The sequence below is a fragment of the Corapipo altera genome, unplaced genomic scaffold (genome assembly GCF_003945725.1).
Source record: "Corapipo altera isolate COAL_440 unplaced genomic scaffold, ASM394572v1 75, whole genome shotgun sequence".
Classification (NCBI taxonomy): domain Eukaryota; kingdom Metazoa; phylum Chordata; class Aves; order Passeriformes; family Pipridae; genus Corapipo; species Corapipo altera.
In genome coordinates, this window is record NW_020884887.1 from 6,766,608 (window position 1) to 6,784,661 (window position 18,054).

Sequence of the window (18,054 nt, forward strand, 5' to 3'; positions counted from 1 at the left end):
GACCCTGCACAGGACACCCCAACAATCCCACCATGTGCCTGAGAGTGTTGTCCAAACACTCCTTGAGCTCTGTCAGCCTTGGTGCCGTGACCACTGCCCTGGGGAGCCTGTTCAGTGCCCAACCACCCTCTGGGGAAGAACTTTTCCCTAATATAGGAGGTCATAGTTGATATTTGAGGTCACAGTTGATCTCAATGCTCCTGACAGTTGATCTCAAGGCTGTGTCATATCTCTAACCTCCTTTTTAGTCTGTACCCTTTGGAGCCTGCAGGAGATGCCCTTTTATAATTGGGAAATAACAAATTACTCAGGCGAACTGTCAGGCCGTGCCTCTGCGAGTTGTTTTTTCTCTTTTCCAGCTGCATACACAACATGCCTTTTTATGACAGTGTGTACAATAGCTGGGAATCCAGGGATACTTGGCAGGACGGTGCCCTGGGATTTTTCCCGGCCCGGAGCTGCGGGACCGGGACAGCGGCGGGTTCCGTGGGAGCGGCCGCCACCTGGCGGGGCCCGCCCGCACTGCACCCGCCGGCCGGGAACAAGGGATCTGGGAATCACTGGAGCAGCAAAACACCTCCGAGATCATCGAGTCCAACCTGTGACCGATCCTCACCTTGTCACCCCGCCCAGAGCACTGAGTGCCACGTTCCTTGAACACCTCCGAGGATGGGGACTCCACCGCCTCCCTGGGCAGCCCCTCCCAATGCTTGACAGCCCTTTCCAGGAAGAAATTCCTCCTGATGTCCAACCTGAACCTCCCCTGGCACAGCTTGAGGCAGTCTCCTGTTGTCCTCTTTTCTGCTTCCCTTGTTCCCTGGGAGCAGAGCCCGACTCTCATCTGGCTCCCCCCTCCTGTCAGGGAGTTGTAGCGAGTGAGAAGGTCTCCTCTGAGCCTCCTTTTCTCCAGGCTGAGCCCCCCCCAGCTCCCTCAGCTGCTCCTCATAGGACTGACTTTCCAGACCCTTCCCCAGCTCCCCTGCCCTTCCTGGACACACACAGGGACCCTCAGCCTCCTCGAAGTCTGGAAAGGACCTCAGTTTGCCTCGTGGTCCCTTTGGATCCATTCCCAAGGGTGACACATTGTCAGCACCATTCATATTGCTGGTGCTCTTACAACAATTAGAAAAAAAGCGTTTTCATAGAATTTATTGTTTCTAATTCGCAATGCTGCCCCTCCTTCGGGCAGCCAAGGGTGCTGAAACTCTGGGAAATAATCCAGAGCAGTATTTCAGTGTCAAAGAAAATGTAAGTGGGACTTGATGTAAATTCTTTGCTGTGAGAGTGGGGAGGCCCTGGCACAGGTTGCCCAGGGAAGCTGTGGCTGCCCCATCCCTGAAAGTGTTCAAGGCCAGGTTGGATGGGACTTGGAGCAACCTGGGATAGTGGAAGGTGTCCCTGCCCAGGGCAGGGGATTGGAACGAAATGATCTTTAAATCTTTTCCGACCCAAACCAATCTATGACTTGTGCTTTTAAGTGGTTTCAGAAATCCAGTTGTCACTGTCCATCCAGCAAAACCCCACTGCTGCAGTGGGACACCTCTCTGCCGAGCACCTGCATTGGTGGGCTGACCACGTCGGGCGTCCTCTCGGTGTTGCACAGCTGCTGCTGCCTGAAGGACAACACAACAACAGGTATTTAATATTTCATTACTGTTCAGCAAGCGGCTGGAGCAGGTGGACTGTCTGGGGTGAAATTCACTCTATCAGTGCAGGATCTGCGGCAGCACCCGCACCAAGGAGGTGCCGCTGGTTCCTCTGCTGTAGAGACCAACAATGCACCAACCAACCCTCAGCCCGGAGTCCGCCTGTCACTGGCAGGAATACATCAATATCTTGCATGAAATGTATCAATACATGGCTTCGGGCAGCAGCACTATGTGCTAAACCCTAGCGCTGGTCGGAGGAGGAGGGACACCCACTCCCCCAGCCCCGGCTCCCCTCACCGACCCCCCGGCTCCCCTCAGCCCCCAACTCCCCTCACCACCCTCAGCCCCGGTTCCCGTCACGGACCCTCAGACCCCGGCTCCCCTCAGCCCCGGCCCCCTGGCCGCCCCCGCCGCAGATGGAGCGCGGCCGCCGCAGCCGCCCTCCCGTGCCCCTCGTGTATGTGAACAGCTTCGGCTCGCACCGCTGCGGCTCCGTGATCCGCCTGGGCCGGGGCTCCCGGCGCGGCTCCGGGCAGAGTCCCCCAGGCTCGGCCAGGAGCCCGAGGGCCGCCCCGGAGCCGCAGGACGAGCCCAGCCCCGGCCCGGGGAGCTGCCGTGCGGGGAGACCCAGCAGCCGCCCCCCCGGTAGGTATCAGAGATCCCGGGCCCGGCACAGCACAGGGCTGTGCCCCCCGTGTGTCGGGAACTCCTTTCCCAGGGGTGGGCTTTGGATATTGTCCCACCGGGGCTCCCCTCGCTCTCTGAGGGGTGGAGGTGGCTCAAGCATTGTCTTATTGTCTGTATCAGCAATAGTGGGACTGCCTCAAGCTGTGCAGGGGATGTTCAGGTTGGACATCAGGAGGAATTTCTTCATTGAAAGGGCTGTCAGGCATTGGAAGGGGCTGCCCAGGGAGGTGGTGGAGTCCCCATCCCTGGAGATGTTCAAGGAATGATTGGATGTGGCACTTAGTGCTCTGGTCTGGGTGACAAAGTGGTGTTTGATCAAAGCTTGGACTAGATGATCTTAGAGGTCTTTTCCAACCTCAAGTATTTTGTGATTCTGTAATTTAATGTGCCCAGCACAGTCAGACTGGGTGTTAAACTTAACATTGGTGAAAAATTTAATAAGAATGTACAATCACAGAATGGTTTGAGTTTGAAAGGGACCATAAAAATCATCTCATTCCAAACCCTTGCCATGGGCAGGGACACCTTTCACTAGACCAGGTTGCTCAGAGCTGCATCCAACCTGGCCTTGAACACTTCCAGTGATCAACCACTTCCTTAGGAATATATTGTAAGTACTTAAAAAATGCTTTCTGATTTCTCTTTCTAGGTGACCAAGAGGCTAAAGCTAAGGCTCACACCTTTGACTTTCCCATCCCTTCAAAACATGTTGATAAAGTCATAAAACGAAAGAAGAAAAAGGTATAAAATGGGGGAGCTGAATTAGTTGCCTTGGCATTTGAGAAAACTGCTTCCTGCTTGTTCTGTGTGTGAGAGAGCATGAGGGAGATTAAAAGATGGAATTGGTAGCCTGTTACTGAAATCCTTACTTACAGAAAAGAAAAAATGGTATTATTTTCCCTCTCTGGAGGCTTTAAAATCCTGGCTCTTATTCAATAAAGCACTTAAGTGTGTGCTTACCTTGAAAAATGAGAGTATGCTGTTGACTTAAAGCCTGTGCTGAAATGCTTTGCTGGATTTGGGCCAGGGCACTGCACACCTTGTGGGTGAAACCCAGCAGGAAAAAGCTCTGCAGCTCTTCTTCCTCTCATGTTTTAAACAAAGAATTCCCACAGGTTACAAATAAGCGAAGGCAGGAATCAGAGGTATTAACACCATCCTTGTAGCAATGCAAAATTGCTTTCTGCTTCACAGGTGTATTTCTGTTCCTGTTCATTAGTTTTTCAGATGCTTGAAATTTTGAAAGGGACATTTATTAAACAGTAACTTGTTATGAGATTTTGTAATGTGTGAAGTACAAGTAATCAGCCAGACTGGAATAGAGTGATGTCATTGATACTTGATTTGAAAACAGTAAAATGCTACTGACTGCAGAGGAACAGCTAATAACATCCTAGAATATCACTCTGCTGGTACATCAAATAGTCTTCAAAAAGAATGAGGAATATGTGATATGTTTTAGCAATAAATGTCCACAAGAAAGGAATTATCTTTAAACTAGGTTCACAAATGGGATCCAGCAAAAGTTCAAACTTCAGTGTATCAACAGCTATTTCTGTTTGTTAGGCCACCTCTGTCTGGGTGCCTTTATCAATGGTTCCAATTTAATCTTTTCAATGCACAAGTTTGAAATGTGCCGACTACAGACAGAGCTTTATGCCTCTAAAATAAAGGTTATCAACATCTATAAAACAGATTAATATGGATTTGATATGAAATAAGCAACACCATTCTGGAAGCTGAGCATGGGGCCTGAGTTATGCTGCTGTTGAGGGATCACATGGGAAAGGTTTTGCTCCTGGAAAAATAAACAATCTTATTTTTCCCACCATTTTGGATGGCTTTGAAGAGAGCTTAATGGCTCTACACACATTTTCCTAAGCTTTACTTATCTAGAAGGGTACTTCACAAGTCCTGGATAAACACAGAGTTCTAGGCAAGAAAGGAGGAGGAGATCTCATGTGGAGATTTGTGGAGGAATTTATGGCTTTAACTTATACATAGAGGCAATTCTTCCAGTATTCCACATATGTAACCGTACTTCACTTCTCCTCCTTCCTAATCCTCAACAACAAAACAAAAAAACAACAGCTGGGCTTCATAGTCATTGTGTAGAATTTAAAGTTCTGCCCAATAGATGTTTTAATGCAAACTTTTTATATGCTTCACATTTTATCCTTCAGTCCAAAGTCTGGCATAAGGTCTGGAAAGTCATTTTGAGAATGCTTGAAGAAAATGAAAGGTTCAGAAGTCGACTGTTGGCCTGCAGTCAGCTGGATGGAGAAGGTAGGAAATAAACTGATAGTGTTTTATTTTACTAGAAAAAACAAATTATTAATACAACTGGTTTGACTCAAGATCCCAAGGTTTAAGGTCCATTTCCATTCAGCTCTTTGTTTTGGGTAGTAGGTTTTACAACTCACAAACGGAATTCATTGCATACTTTAGACACTTCCAGCCTTATTTGAAAAGCCCCTTATGTTTCATTGAGGGTCTTTTATGCATTAATTTGGAGGAAGGATGGTGGAAGTGTTTGCTGCAATCTGACATTAAAGACATGAACATAAAACATCTGCAAGTTTTACTGAACTTGTGAAATGTGTAACTGAACTTATTCACAGATTGGTCCAAGGCACTACTTGTGTGAATAACAATTTATTTTTCCACGTAGGAAAATAGCAGTTGGTTTCATACAGACAATAAATAAATGAGATGCTCCCCAAAGGCTGCTGTAACACAATTTAACATAACCATCGAACATGTTCTCACACTGTGCACTGAATTCAGCTGCTTCATTACTAGAAAATGACTTGGGAATTAAAACTGGTGCTGTGCATTGAGCCAGCTTCAATTATAGACATTGTAGTTGCTGCACAATTTAAGATAATACAGTGTATGCTTACAAATGGAATTGGAATTTCTGGCCTCACAGTCTGATGAATTTTTAGGAAAAAGAATATGCTAATCCATGAAGAGTTACCAGGCAAGTTACAAAATGACATGTTCACCCACAACACTTCTGCTTTGCTTGCGTTTGTGTTGATGGAAGTTTTCCACATGGAGTTAGGGTATATCCCAAAATGTAGGCCAATTTCTGCCAGTATCTTATCTTGTAAAATGTTAGATTAGATTTCCATGTAGGTGACAAGAAAATATTCCCTCAAAAATTTTCTTCATGAGAACAAAAGAAGTGCAATTCTGGTTCAGAACAGAAATCTCTACCCCAGTGAATGTCCCCTGCAATCCACAGTGGATGTTGTTGGAACAGGTGAAGAAATTCCACAGTACTTCGACAATGTATTCTGCATTTATTTTGCAAATATTCTGCATTATGTGGAAAAGCATTTCTTTTGTTGGCTTTAAAACCTATTCCTGATTAATTCTGGAATTATGACATGCTGGGTGTTCATTATGTGCTATTCATATTCTTTATATCAGTTGAGATTCCATTGGCCTCTGTCATATTTCTATGCTAAGAAGTCCCAGTCTACTAAAATCTCTCCTGGTATGGAAACTGTTCCACATGCTTTCTCCTACAGCTTAGATCATTGCAGAAGTGTTTGTGCACAGCTATGAATGTATATGTTGGACAAAGACATATATGTAAGACACACACATCTATGGATATGTAGGATAGTGAATTTAAAAAAAAAAAATCTTCCTGGATTTTTGTTTGTTTGCTGTCAAGAAAAAGGAGAACAAGGGACCAGGAAAAAGGAGGAGAAATCTTCAACGGGTTATTGCCTCAAACATTTCAAATTATTGTAAAAAAAAAAATCCAAACCAAAATTCTGCTTATATATGACATCCTGGGTGGATTTACCATCTTACCATAATGGTTTCTCTGTTTGTTATGGATACAAAATGTGCTGCTTAAGCTTGTATTTATGGACAGGGCCTGTTCCCTTCTCAGACATTCATTTCTTTTTCGAGGGAGAGCATTTTCTTTATAGATAATTTCCAGTGACTTAAAAAAACCCCCCAACCAACCCTTTCCCCTCTCCACTTACTCTGTCCTTAATTGTAATTGTAATTGTAATTGTATCTCCTTTTCCTGGAGCTTCAGCTGAGAATCTACTATTAAGCCCTATTTAGGTGAAAAGCATCAAGTCTAATAACTTCTTTCTAATTAGCAGATTTTGCACAACATCAAATCTAGGAGATAGTTCTCCTATTGATCTGAATTTTTCATTAATCAAGAAGCAAATGGAATCATACGAGCAGACATTTAGATATGGATCAACACATTTGAATAAAGTGGGTTCATTTTTATCTTTTTTTTTTACTGGATTAATAATGCTTGGAAATTAATGTTGCATTTTACTGTCTATATAAATGGTTTTCTTGAGGACAAAAAAAAAAAGTCTACTTGAATTCTAATGCTCCCTATTTACCCCTCGGAATGTTGCAATTAAGATTAGATTCAATGTGACTGAAAATGATGATTTACCTCCACATAATGTTCTCCCACAGGCTCTGGTATGAACCAAACTTCACAGAATGGGGCATACCTGGACAGGGTATGTATACAGTCCATTAACTGCCAAGCAAGCTTAAATACTAAAAGAAATAAATTGATATTAAAAGAGATGCATTGATCTTGTTTAATGTTATAATAATAATTGCCAGTTAGAAAATTAAGTATTATTGACGTTGAACTCAATTTTTTTTTTCAAGGTTTTTTTGGGGACTAGAACAGCTCCATCCTCACAGGAAGGACTGTATGCTTTGCCAAGGGGGGGAGATGGATTTTGTCCTATTATTGTGCTAAATCCTAAAGTAAAATCTGAGCAATCTGAATATTCTTTATTTGACACACTTTAAATAGAGACTTTTTTTCTATTGAAGGGAATGCACCACTTCACTTCTGTCACTTTTTTCCCCAGGAGGAGTCCATCTTTGGCTGGGTGTAGCAAGAAAATAAAGGAAGATTCAGTTGAAAAGGAAATGTAAAAGTAGTGAAAGCTCTTATTTTGATCTAGTTCTTCCTGAAGTCAGTGGTGAGTCTTCAAGTGACTTCAGTGAACACAGGTTCTCTGTTGTTTGGTTGGTTTTTGTGCTTCTGCTGTTTCAGAGGTTTGTTTTTACAGTGGCTTAAACAGCTCTGTTGCAAGATATTTATTTCAAACCATTAAGTCTAGTGTTTCACTGAGCTATTATTTTTCAAAAGCTTTTTAATGAGCATAATATTGTGACAGTTTTCTTGCAAAAGAAAAGATACACATTTAGTGTTGTCTCTATATCTTTTATTTTTGTAGCTTGTCAGAATAATAAACAAACACAAATTCAGTAAGGCAGAACTCCACACATGATAAAACCCTACTTTTTTTTCTTACTGATTTGAATAAATTTGACTTTCTTAATATTAAAATATTACACAATAACCCTCTCTGTTCATTCAGCCATTTATACATGAATATGAAACCAGGTGAATGTTTTCTGTGTTACTGTTCACTGTGAGGCACACAATGGTATCATCATAATCAGAAGATGTTGTTTATCTATCTGACTTCAATAACACAATATAATGTTTTTGTGTTATGCAGTTTAGTACTTGAGCTCTTGACTGACTGTTAAAGCCTTTTAAACCAGCAATTTGTGTAAATGGAACATGAAAACTGTATAAAAAAAGTTATGTATATGAATTTCATCTCTCGAGATAAAACATTCACCTGTCACAATTAGACATCCTTAGTTTCAATAAAAGAATTGTTTTCTCATGGCAAAATATCTTGGTGTTTACAGATATAAAGACTGGAATGTCAGAGTGCTGAGCTTTAACAACATGCTGGTGATTGTGTCATTAAGCAGTAAAGCATTTGGAAGGGTTTCATCTCTGCTTTTTAATAGTAAAACTGAAGGTGTATAACTGAATGTGCCTTTTTGAGGACAGCTCTGGCATCAAGGTTCTTTTCTGATTTGTGGTTGAGTAATATTCTGATTTTACTTAAAATAGTTGACATTTCAGCTTGGAAAAGGAAATGAGAAGGCAAAGTATTCAATCAAGATGTGATCATTTTTCTGGCAGAGCAAAAATGTCATAGTTCTTTGGTATTTTCAAAATACATGTTTGGAGTCACACATGGGGTTTCGGTGTTTTGGGGTTTTTTTTGACTAAATGAGATGGTTTCCCTGTCCCCACAGTTCTATCAATGAAATACTTGTGTGGGGAGTTTTTAGTTTATAATCCTGGTTTGTAAATTGGAGAGTTGTTGCTCTAATGTTTCTTTTCTTGTAAACCACAGCTGCAGATGGTACTTTTACTGGCACAGACTTAAGGGGCCTTGGAAACAGAGCTTTTCTTCCAGATGCATAATTGCTACTTTAACAGGATAGATGAGGTGCATTAACCTGAATCTCTGAATGAAGTTTAGCAAACACATTAAGATTCTTTGGATAAATACAGACCTCTGTCTGTGGGACTATGCTAAATTATTTTAAAAGGAAGAAATTATAAAAGATGGATATGGCCCTAGATCATCCCTATCCATTTACCTCTTGCAGTCTAAAAAGGTCTGTACAGTGATGATGATATAATTAATTGGTTTGGATCTATTAATTGAAAAGAGCTTTCAGCTGGCAGTACTTTGAAAGGACTCTTACATTTCAAATCACTTTGGGCCACAACAGCTGTTTGCAGTGGAGCAAAATGCTGATTCAGGTTCCATTTCTAACTTGTGCAATGAAATGCAGCTTTCTACTGTAGTGACCAGATTTCAAAGGTGCAGTTGGGAACAAGGGCAGTCAGAGCAGTTAAACTGCTGAAAAAAGGGTCTGGAGAAGAACCCAGTTCAAGCTTTACAAACCAGCCAGCCATCCCCATCCACCTGGACCCCTGGGCATTCTTTTATTAATTCATGTGACCACTGAAGTGTAAACTGTGAAAGAAAAGTAATTGTAATGTAGCATTAAAATATCCTATATGGTCCAAGTAAGTAACATGGTTGACAAGGAAAAAAAAAAGGTTGTTTTATACATGAAAAACTTTATTTAAGCTCTCTTTGTTAAAAGGAGTCAGAAATAGATAAGAGAACCTGAGGGCACTGGATCATATAGCAGAGATTCAGAAAACAACTGTTTCTCCTCTGAAGTCCTTAATCATCACTGCAGAACCAAAAGAAAGTGTCACATCATACTGTCCTGCTGTGGTTCCTGGGCAGCAATTGTTTTTCCTTCACATTCTTCAAAACACAGATCAGTCACCTGAAGTTTTTAATAACAAATCTCACTTGGAGTGTGAACTGAAGCAGATGTGCAAATACAGAGGTCACACTTTGTCTTTGCCTTGCTCTCAGTGCATAATTTACCTTTCTACAAGGAACACAAACTCTAGCTTATTCTAAAAGTTTGAAATTTTTTCATCTCAGCTCAGTGAACAGTTACCAAGAGATCTGAGGAGGTTCCTTGTGGTACAGAGTGGGGGAGGAAATAGCCAGGGCACACAGAGGAGCTGAAGGCATTGCTGCTGAATTCTTGCTATCCATAAACAATGGTGTAAGTCACTTGTCTCAAGGTCTAAAAATTGGTCTGGATAAGTGCTTTCTTACCTGTGTTTCATAAATACAAATGACTCTGTATGAAGGTAAGCAATGGAGAATAAGGCCTTTGGGGTTTATATCCCTTTTCCCTGCTAGTTAAAGATTTATTGGTCACAGTTTAGCTGGAAATAGCACATCTTCTGGGCTTCAGATATTTTGGTTGAAGTTATCCCCTTTGGGGAGTTCTTGCCAAACTGAGCTCCTCTGGTTCCTGGAGCACTTCTTGGTAGGTCAGCCCAGGCAACTCAGTCTTGGGGTTCTCTGTCCATTGTCACCAAGGACTGTCCAGGGCTTTTAGGCTTGAAACTCCAGCTGGTGGCCTTGGGCTACCACTTCCAACCTGCTGTAAAGATTAAACCAAGAAAGTCCTGGGAGCTTTACCTCCGTGCTGATTTCCATGCCTGGAAGTGGTAAGAGGCTTGGCTGAAGCAGGACTGCAGGAGCTCCTGCCCTCCCTGACATGGAGCTGTGACTTTGGGCAGGCTTCCCAGGGTGTCCTCAGCATCCAGGCTGCACGGGAGCCAGAGAGGCTTGGGAGCTCCCACAGCTACTGTGTGGAGCTGGTGTTTGCAGATGCTGCTGCTTTTGCCAGAGACTATGTCACTGATCAACCACAGGCTTGGGAACTTGGGAATTGTGTTTTGGAAGTGCTTGGATGTTTCTGAAGTGACCTTTCTGGGAATTTCCAGTTTGTGGGCATTTTCAAAAGGATTTGTTTCCTGCTTGATTTGGACCAAAGCCACCAATTCAGATAAAACCACGTTTCCTGCAGACTGGAGGCTTGGCTTGCTGGGCAGTTCTTCTGCTCATGCCCCATCTGCTCTGGAGTTGGGATGAAACAGATTTCTCTGCCCCAACAGCTGAGGTTCTGCCATCCCATGACCACTGAGGTTATCAGAACTTGGCCATTACAACATAGTCAATCACCAAGGTTAATAATATTTCCCTGCTGATTCCTTCAACGAAAAGATTTCAACTCTTAAGCAAAACTGAGAACAGGATGTGGAGTTTCCAACATGGTCAGATTTTTGGGAAAGTATAAAGTGACCTTTGTCTTCACTGAACATTTACATCCAGTAAATGTCTTTGTCTTTAGGGCCCTCTCTGGTAGTCAATGTTCATGTTTTAACTTCAAAGCTTCTAATACAATTTTGCATGGACTCTGACTAAAGAATAGCCTTCAGCAGGCAGTTGAATTCTAGTTTTCTTTTTTTGTGGGGGAAGTGGCTGAAAGCAAACTTTGGGCTTATATGACATTTTGTGTGTGCAGTAGGTCCTTAAATATAAAGCAAAACTGGATGAAACTTTGATTTATAGCTCTTGTAAATAATTCTCAGTGACATGAGCAGGTTTGTGTATCACGTATATTTTTATTGCATAAGCACTTATATAACTGATGGTAGGAATCTGCATAAAAACCAAAGCAGCCATACTTCGAGGGGTTTAACATGGGCTTTCCAGCAAACTGAAGTATCAGGAGAGCCTATCACTTAAGTGGAAGTTTACTTTAGGGGGAAAAGAGCAAATTTTATTGAAGTATATTAAAGCCACAGTGGATTTTTAATAAATAATCACAGGAAGTTTCTCATTTATTAGTGAAAGCATCAGGAGCCTCTGATCTGATGCAGAAAAATCCACGTTTGAAAGTTACTGCCTGGTGAAAATTAATGTGTGAAGCTGCACTTTCATTTTGTTGGAAGCAAAAGTTATGGAGGCCCCTAAGGAAAAAGGGAGGATGCCTTGATCCAGGGAGGCTGAAGGTGCTGAGTACTTTGACCTCCCATTGACTGTGGCACCTCTTAGACTGGGCTGGGTCGTGTCTCTTGTGCTGAGCTTATGGAGCAGATTAATGAGAGGATCTCCTCTTCTTCCACTAAATGTGGAACCCACACATGTGTCTCATCCGAGTGTCTCAGCTGAACTGTGGATGTTGCTGGGCTGCTTGTGAACATGTCTGATTTCTGTCATCTCCCAGAACTCATTTGTGCTCTGACTGTGTGAGATTTATTGCCTCCTGCATCCAGGAGGAATAGAGGCAGATCCAAAGAGCTGGGCAGGAAGGTTCAGTAAGGCACTAACAAATTCTCCTTCTCTTCCAGAATCTCTGTAATCTCCTGTATTCTGAAATGAATAATAAATTAACATGGCTTTTTTCTTTTTTTCTCCCCCCTGTTCTGCTCTATGATTATTTTCTTGTTCCTAATGAGCGTGTGACGGGAAGTCAGTGGTGCTGATGTAATTCTGTAAAATGGATGAGCTCCTCACAGCAAGGACTATGAGTAGTTAACCCCAGTTTAAAATGGACCTGATCACTTTTTACACCCCTGGATATTCTAAATTCCTTCAACTACATAGAAGGTGAAAAATTTTGACTATGATGTTAATTTGTCTGTGAAATGATCTGGAAAAGAACATAAATGCCCTCCTCGCTTGACTTTTTTGTCCTAAACTAAGCCAAAAATGGGGGATGAGCAGTAAGGAGCAGTTTGGAACATGGACAAGGATCAGAGACTTCTCCTTTTACAGCTCTGCAGTTCCCTCAGGCAAACATTTTAGTGGCAGTGGTCTCATCTTTTGGGTTTAGGTTGAGGTTGTGGTGAGATTCATTCCCATGTTACTGTGCTCTGTCTAAAGTTACTTTATATATTTATATTACTGTATATATTTGTTAAGTCACGGAATTAAGAGCAGGGCTGGATTTGGCTTAAACCGTCTCCTAAACTTCTGTTCTGGTTTTCACTGTTATATTAGACTAATTTTGAAATTAATTACTGTGAATGTTTGCGGAACAAACGAGATTTTTGGGGTAGAATAGGCCAAGGTGGATGATGTTACTCCTAGGATTGCCCTACCTCAATTATTGGGACTTCCTGAGACTTTGTTCTCACCTGGTGTCTTCAAGTTTTGTAGTTGCCCTTCTTAGTAATTCCTACTTCCTGTTCACACATTTTCCAATTCTTTCACTGAAAGCCTGATACCAGTTTTTCAATATATCAAAACAGACAAAAATATTGTTTCTTATAATAATGAACAGGAACATTATAGGGAAAAATGCATAGTGTGCAGGAAATGTATTTTATGAAGTGAGACTGAACATAAGAGTCTCATAGATCAAGGAGCAGGTAAGGAAAATAATATTCATTAACGCTGAAGAGAAGTTGATTTATGTGTTCAGGCTTAGAGTGGGGAGAGGCTGAACTCCACTTTGACTGACATTTTGTTTACAATAGAATTGTAGAATTTAAAATACAGTGAAATGTTGTACCCAAACCCTGTTACCCTCCATTCTTCCTGTGCTCAACTTCACTCCCAAATTCACTACCTTCTCTCCCCCAGAGGCACAGGGGGACAGAGAATGGGGGCTGTGGTCAGCTTATCACACTCTCCTTCCTCCTCAGGGGAGAACTCCTCACACTCCTCCTTCCCTCCTCCAGCGTGTCCTTCCCACGGGATGCAGTCCTCCCTGAACTCTAACGTGAATCCTTCCTGCAGTTCTCCATGGACTGATCCAGCATGGATCCCTCCACAGTTCAGGAGGGTTCAGGAACAGGCTGCTCCACTCTGGGTCACTCACAGGGTCACAACTCCTTGCCAGCAAACCTGCTCCAGTGTGGGCTCCTCTCTCCATGGGGCCACAGGTCCTGCCAGGACCCTGCTCCAGCATGTGCTTCCCATGGGGTCACAGCTTCCTTTGGGCATCCCCCTGCTCCAATGTGGGGTCCTCCAGGGGCTGCAGGTGGATCTCTGTACCCCCATGGACCTCCAGGGGCTGCAGGTGGATCTCTGTACCCCCATGGACCTCCAGGGGCTGCAGGGGCACAGCTGCCTCACCAGGGTCTGCACCACGGGCTGCAGGGGAATCTCTGCTCTGGCACCTGGAGCACCTCCTGCCCCTCCCTCTCCACTGCCTTGGGTGTCTGCAGGGTTGTTCCTCACACATATTCTCACTCCTTTCTCCTGGCTGCAGTTGTGCAGCTTCTTCCTCACCCCTCTTCTTAAATCTGTTATCCCAGAGGTGCCAGCCCTTGGACCCGATCTGTCAGACATGGGGGAAGCTTCCAGCAGCTTCTCACAGAAACCACCCCTGTAGCCTCCTCCCTCTGGCCACACAAACCCAATGCATTAATATATTGTAGGAGACTTATTAGAGGAATAAAGAGAGGCATATATTTTTGTTGACAGAAGAAATATATTGTTTATTCCTCTGGAGTCTCATGTTGCTCATATTGCTGCTGTGTCTTATTGCCTGTCACCGAGCTGTGCTGTGTGGGCGGAAATGTCAGACCCTGTATTGGCTCTGCAAGAAAATCTGTGTGTTACTCTGATTTCTCATACTCAGTTGGGTTTGCTTTAATGTTGTCCCTACAGAATGTTCACTTTTGCTGGCAACTTTAGGCATCTCTTTTTTCCACAAAGCGTCCTGCTACGTAAATTTACTCCTGGTAGTTTGTTAGTTTGTTTGTTTGTTTGTTTGTGAAAGAGGGATTTTGCAAAGAGGTATTTTCAAACTGAAATGGGCCACACTGACCCTAAGTAGTCACAGGGCTGGTTCAGTTTCATGGAGGAAATGGAAGTTACTGGATGTAAGAGGCTTTGAGAGTTTCAGTATCTCCCTGCACACCTCCCTCCACCACACTGCCAAAATTGTCAGATGGTGCCACTGATACACGTTTCTTAAAATGTGCTTCTACTGTAAAAAGTCACAAGGTAAAAGCAGCCCCTGCTCATCTCTTGCAGGTTCTTGCTGCTGGTACTCAGAACTAAAAGCCTTTTAGCAGGAAAGTGGCTCCAAGTGCCAGTGCTTGAGCTGCTTTCTCTGGGTTTTGTGGAGTATCTCCAGCAGAGTTAAGCTCTGTTTAGTTATCAGTAGATTTGGAGCTACATGAAAGGTATTTTACAGTGGTAGCAATGCACAAGAGGGAAGGGGATTCACCTCATTGCCCCTTAGCTTTGTTACTCTGAAGAGTATTCAAGTATAACCAACAAAAGTTAATATACTAACTCTGTGAGCATATCGGTGCATTCAAAGGAGTAGGGATGTGGAACAAGCAGGTAACCTTATTTACAGCCTTATTTTTCATTGTGTAACCACAGTTTCCATAGGTTTGCACAGGTGATTCTGGAAATTTCACATCAGTGTGTTTGTGAATTGTTGCTCAAGATCTCATGTCAAAGGATCTGCTTAGGTGTCACTAATGTAATATTTTGGCTAAGCAGGATATTCATTGCCAGTGTTGATGTGGATGAAAATGATTTGGTTTTCAGATCACAGATGCACCTGCAAGCTATGAAGGACATCATTTTGTTTTTCAACAAAGCACTCTTTTGGTAATTACCAGATAAAGGTGGAAAACCACAATGCAATTTTTATGGAGTTGCAATGCACAGATAGCGATAGATCTGTGATTCTCTTTGGATGGTCAAATCACTTCAGATGATATAATCTGCAATATATTGAAACTTTGGGAAAGAGTTGCTGCAATTGCTTGGATCTGGAGAGTTGACAATGCCTGGGATGAAACTGGGCTTCTGTCATCATTTGCAGAGTCTGTGCTTTTGGATTTTCTTACAGCCTCTGCATTTTGAAGGTCCTAATGATGACTCTGAGCCAAACCACCATCTCTGTGCAGAGCACAAGACAAGGACTTTGCAGGGTGTATTTGCACAGATCCTGGCCCACGTGGGCATGGATGGATGATTTCTGGTATTACTACAATATTAAAACATTATATTGTAGTAATTTAATCAATAATTTTTAGTGAATGGGGTTTTTATGTAATTCCTCAGACCTACAGAGCACAAGTCCTACATTTTCCCATATCTGTGGGATGCAACCTGCCACCTTTCTTTACAGGCCTCTACACCTGGTCTAGTCTGCAGCAACCTGGAATTGTAGTTTCAGTGGAAATTTTGTTGAGCTGAACACACCTCTGATGGATTAGATCTGCAGGAGTTCCTACTACTGAGCTAAAGAAATCTTTCCTGGATGTGAACTCCCAAAACCTAATGACATGATCGATTTTTTTCAGATGATTCTGAGAACATCAAAAAGGTGCTTGACAAAAATTTATAATGTTCCAAGAAAAAGTTGTTCAAAGTTGAGTTTTATATATGGCAGAGCCTTATTCTTAATCCCAGAAAAACTCTCTTGGATGAAATTTACTGCAGAGGTTTGGTCTTAAGCAGAAATGTGGCAGAGAAAATTCCAACCCATTAAATTCAAAGCATTAAAAACTGGCAAAACTATTGGAAACAGGATCTTTAATGGACCATGTAAGGTGATGTTAGTAGCAAGTAGTTTTAGCTGCCTCTCAGCTCTTCCCTCTGTACTGTGGGCAAGCTTTATGACTGCATTCAGCACTTCCCCTTGCTCTGCCAAAATATGGCTTTAAATGAGTTTTCACGAGTCAGTTCTAAAAGGCTTTATTATGGAAACAGTTCACGCCTTAAAGGAGTATATTTAGGTCTTGTGAAAGATGCCAAGTAGCAAGCTCTGGAGGCAAATTCTATATTTATAAACAAATCAGGCTAAAGTCATCCCAAAGTATCCTCTGTCTCCGAGTGAAGTGTTCAGCTTCACACTGCAGAGGCTGGTGTTTGGGGGGATGCTGGTGGTGGGACTGTGACTGCTCATGGTGATGTGACACCAGTCTGGCTGCTGGAAATTGGAGGGGAATCCAGTACAAAGCTGAGCAGGGCTGGGGGCTTGGTCCTGTCCTGCTATTCCATCATTTGAGAATCACAGAATCATTGGGGCTGGAAAAGACTGTCAAGATCATCGAGTCCAACCATTAACCCAGCACTGCCAGTTCCACTGCTAAACCATAAGTGCCACATCTACATGTTTTCTGAACACTTCCAGGGATGGTGATTCCCTGGGCAGCCTGTTCCAACGTTTGACCAACCTTTAAGTGAAGAAATTCTTCCTAATATCCCATCTGAAGCTGCCCTGGTGCAACTTGAGGGTATCCTCTTGTCCTGTCTCTTGTTGCCTAGGAGAAGAGGCTGATCCCCACATGGCTCCAACATCTTTTCAGGTGTTTGAATGGGCATCAGGGAGAGAGACTGACCTTTGAGTGGGCACTTGGGAGCCATGACTGAGGGCCATGAAGTTCCTAAGGGGATTGGGGAACCTTCTCTACAGGGACATGGGGCTGTTCAGCCTGGAGAAGAGCAGCTTGTGTGGAGACCTCACAGCCCCTTCCAGGATCTGAAGGGCTGACAAGGAAACTGGAGAGGGACTGGGCATCAGGAACTGGAGTGACAGGACAAGGAGGAATGGGTTCAAAGTGAAAGAGGGGAAATTTAGGTTAGCTATAGGGAAGAAATTCTTGGCTGTGAGGATGGTGAGGCCCTGACACAGGTTGCCCAGAGAAGCTGTGGCTGCCCCATCCCTGGAAGTGTCCAAGGCCAGGCTGGATGGGGCTTGGAGCAACCTGGGATAGTGGAAGGTGTCCCTGCCCATGGTGGGGGGGTGTGACTGGACGATCTCTAAGGTCGCTTCCAACCCAAATCATTCGGGGATTCTATGACATCGAGTGATGCCCCAGTGAAGCACACAGTGCTCGTTGTCACAGGGGGCCAAAGGGCAGCAATGGGGATCCCATCTCCGTGCAGCCGCCCGGAGTCATCTCCACCCTCAGTGCTCTCCCTGCCCAATCTCTGTGCCCGAGCAGCGCTGTGGAAGTGTCCCAGCTCCCACTTGTCCCTCTCTCCATCCTTTGTGCCACCGGGACACGACCCGGCCCTCACGTCCCCCCCTCCCGCCGGGGCAGCCGCGGCCCCTCGCGCGGCCTGCAGGGGGCGCCCCAGGCGCGGTGCGCGGCGGGGCCGCCAGGGGGCGCGCGCTGCCGCGGCGGGCGGTGCGGGCGGTGCGGGCTGAGGGGGGGGAGCCGCCGCCCCGCCCGCCCTCAGTCGCTGCCGGAGCCGCACCGAGCGCAGGGCGCAGCGCTGTCCCTTCAGCACCGCTCCCCCCGCGGGATCACCGCACGGGAACCGGCCCCGCCGCCGCCTCTCGCCGCCTGCTTTGCAGTAAGTAGTGCCCGCGGAACCCCCCGCCCCGACCCCCAGCCCCGCCGCCCCTGGGGGGAGCCGGGAGGGGGGACCCCCGAGTGCCCCGGGGCGTGCAGGGGAGGGGCTCGGCACCCTCAAAGGGCTGCAAAAACTGGGGGGGGGGGTGG

General features: G+C 44.4%; 2 protein-coding genes across 3 annotated transcripts in view; both read left to right on the forward strand.

Annotated features, from left to right (window-relative positions):
- Window positions 1-1,374: 1,374 nt before the first annotated feature.
- CUNH5orf47 (chromosome unknown C5orf47 homolog) lies at window positions 1,375-8,066 on the forward strand. Of its 2 annotated transcripts, none has more exons than XM_027643723.1 (5): window positions 1,375-1,635; window positions 2,986-3,077; window positions 4,520-4,622; window positions 6,810-6,856; window positions 7,223-8,066. In XM_027643723.1, the coding sequence occupies exons 1-5, from the start codon at window positions 1,461-1,463 to the stop codon at window positions 7,247-7,249; spliced, it is 444 nt and encodes a 147-aa protein (XP_027499524.1). In that variant the 5' UTR covers window positions 1,375-1,460; the 3' UTR covers window positions 7,250-8,066. The 2 variants fall into 2 exon arrangements, with proteins under 2 accessions (XP_027499524.1, XP_027499523.1); XM_027643722.1 differs by lacking the exon at window positions 1,375-1,635 and adding an exon at window positions 2,000-2,294.
- A 9,708-nt stretch (window positions 8,067-17,774) lies between these two features.
- NSG2 (neuronal vesicle trafficking associated 2) overlaps window positions 17,775-18,054 on the forward strand; it is a 35,724-nt gene continuing 35,444 nt past the window's right edge. The window contains exon 1 of the mRNA XM_027643553.1: window positions 17,775-17,905. The gene's annotated coding sequence lies outside the window, so the exon portion shown is untranslated. The remainder of the gene's footprint in view (window positions 17,906-18,054) is intronic.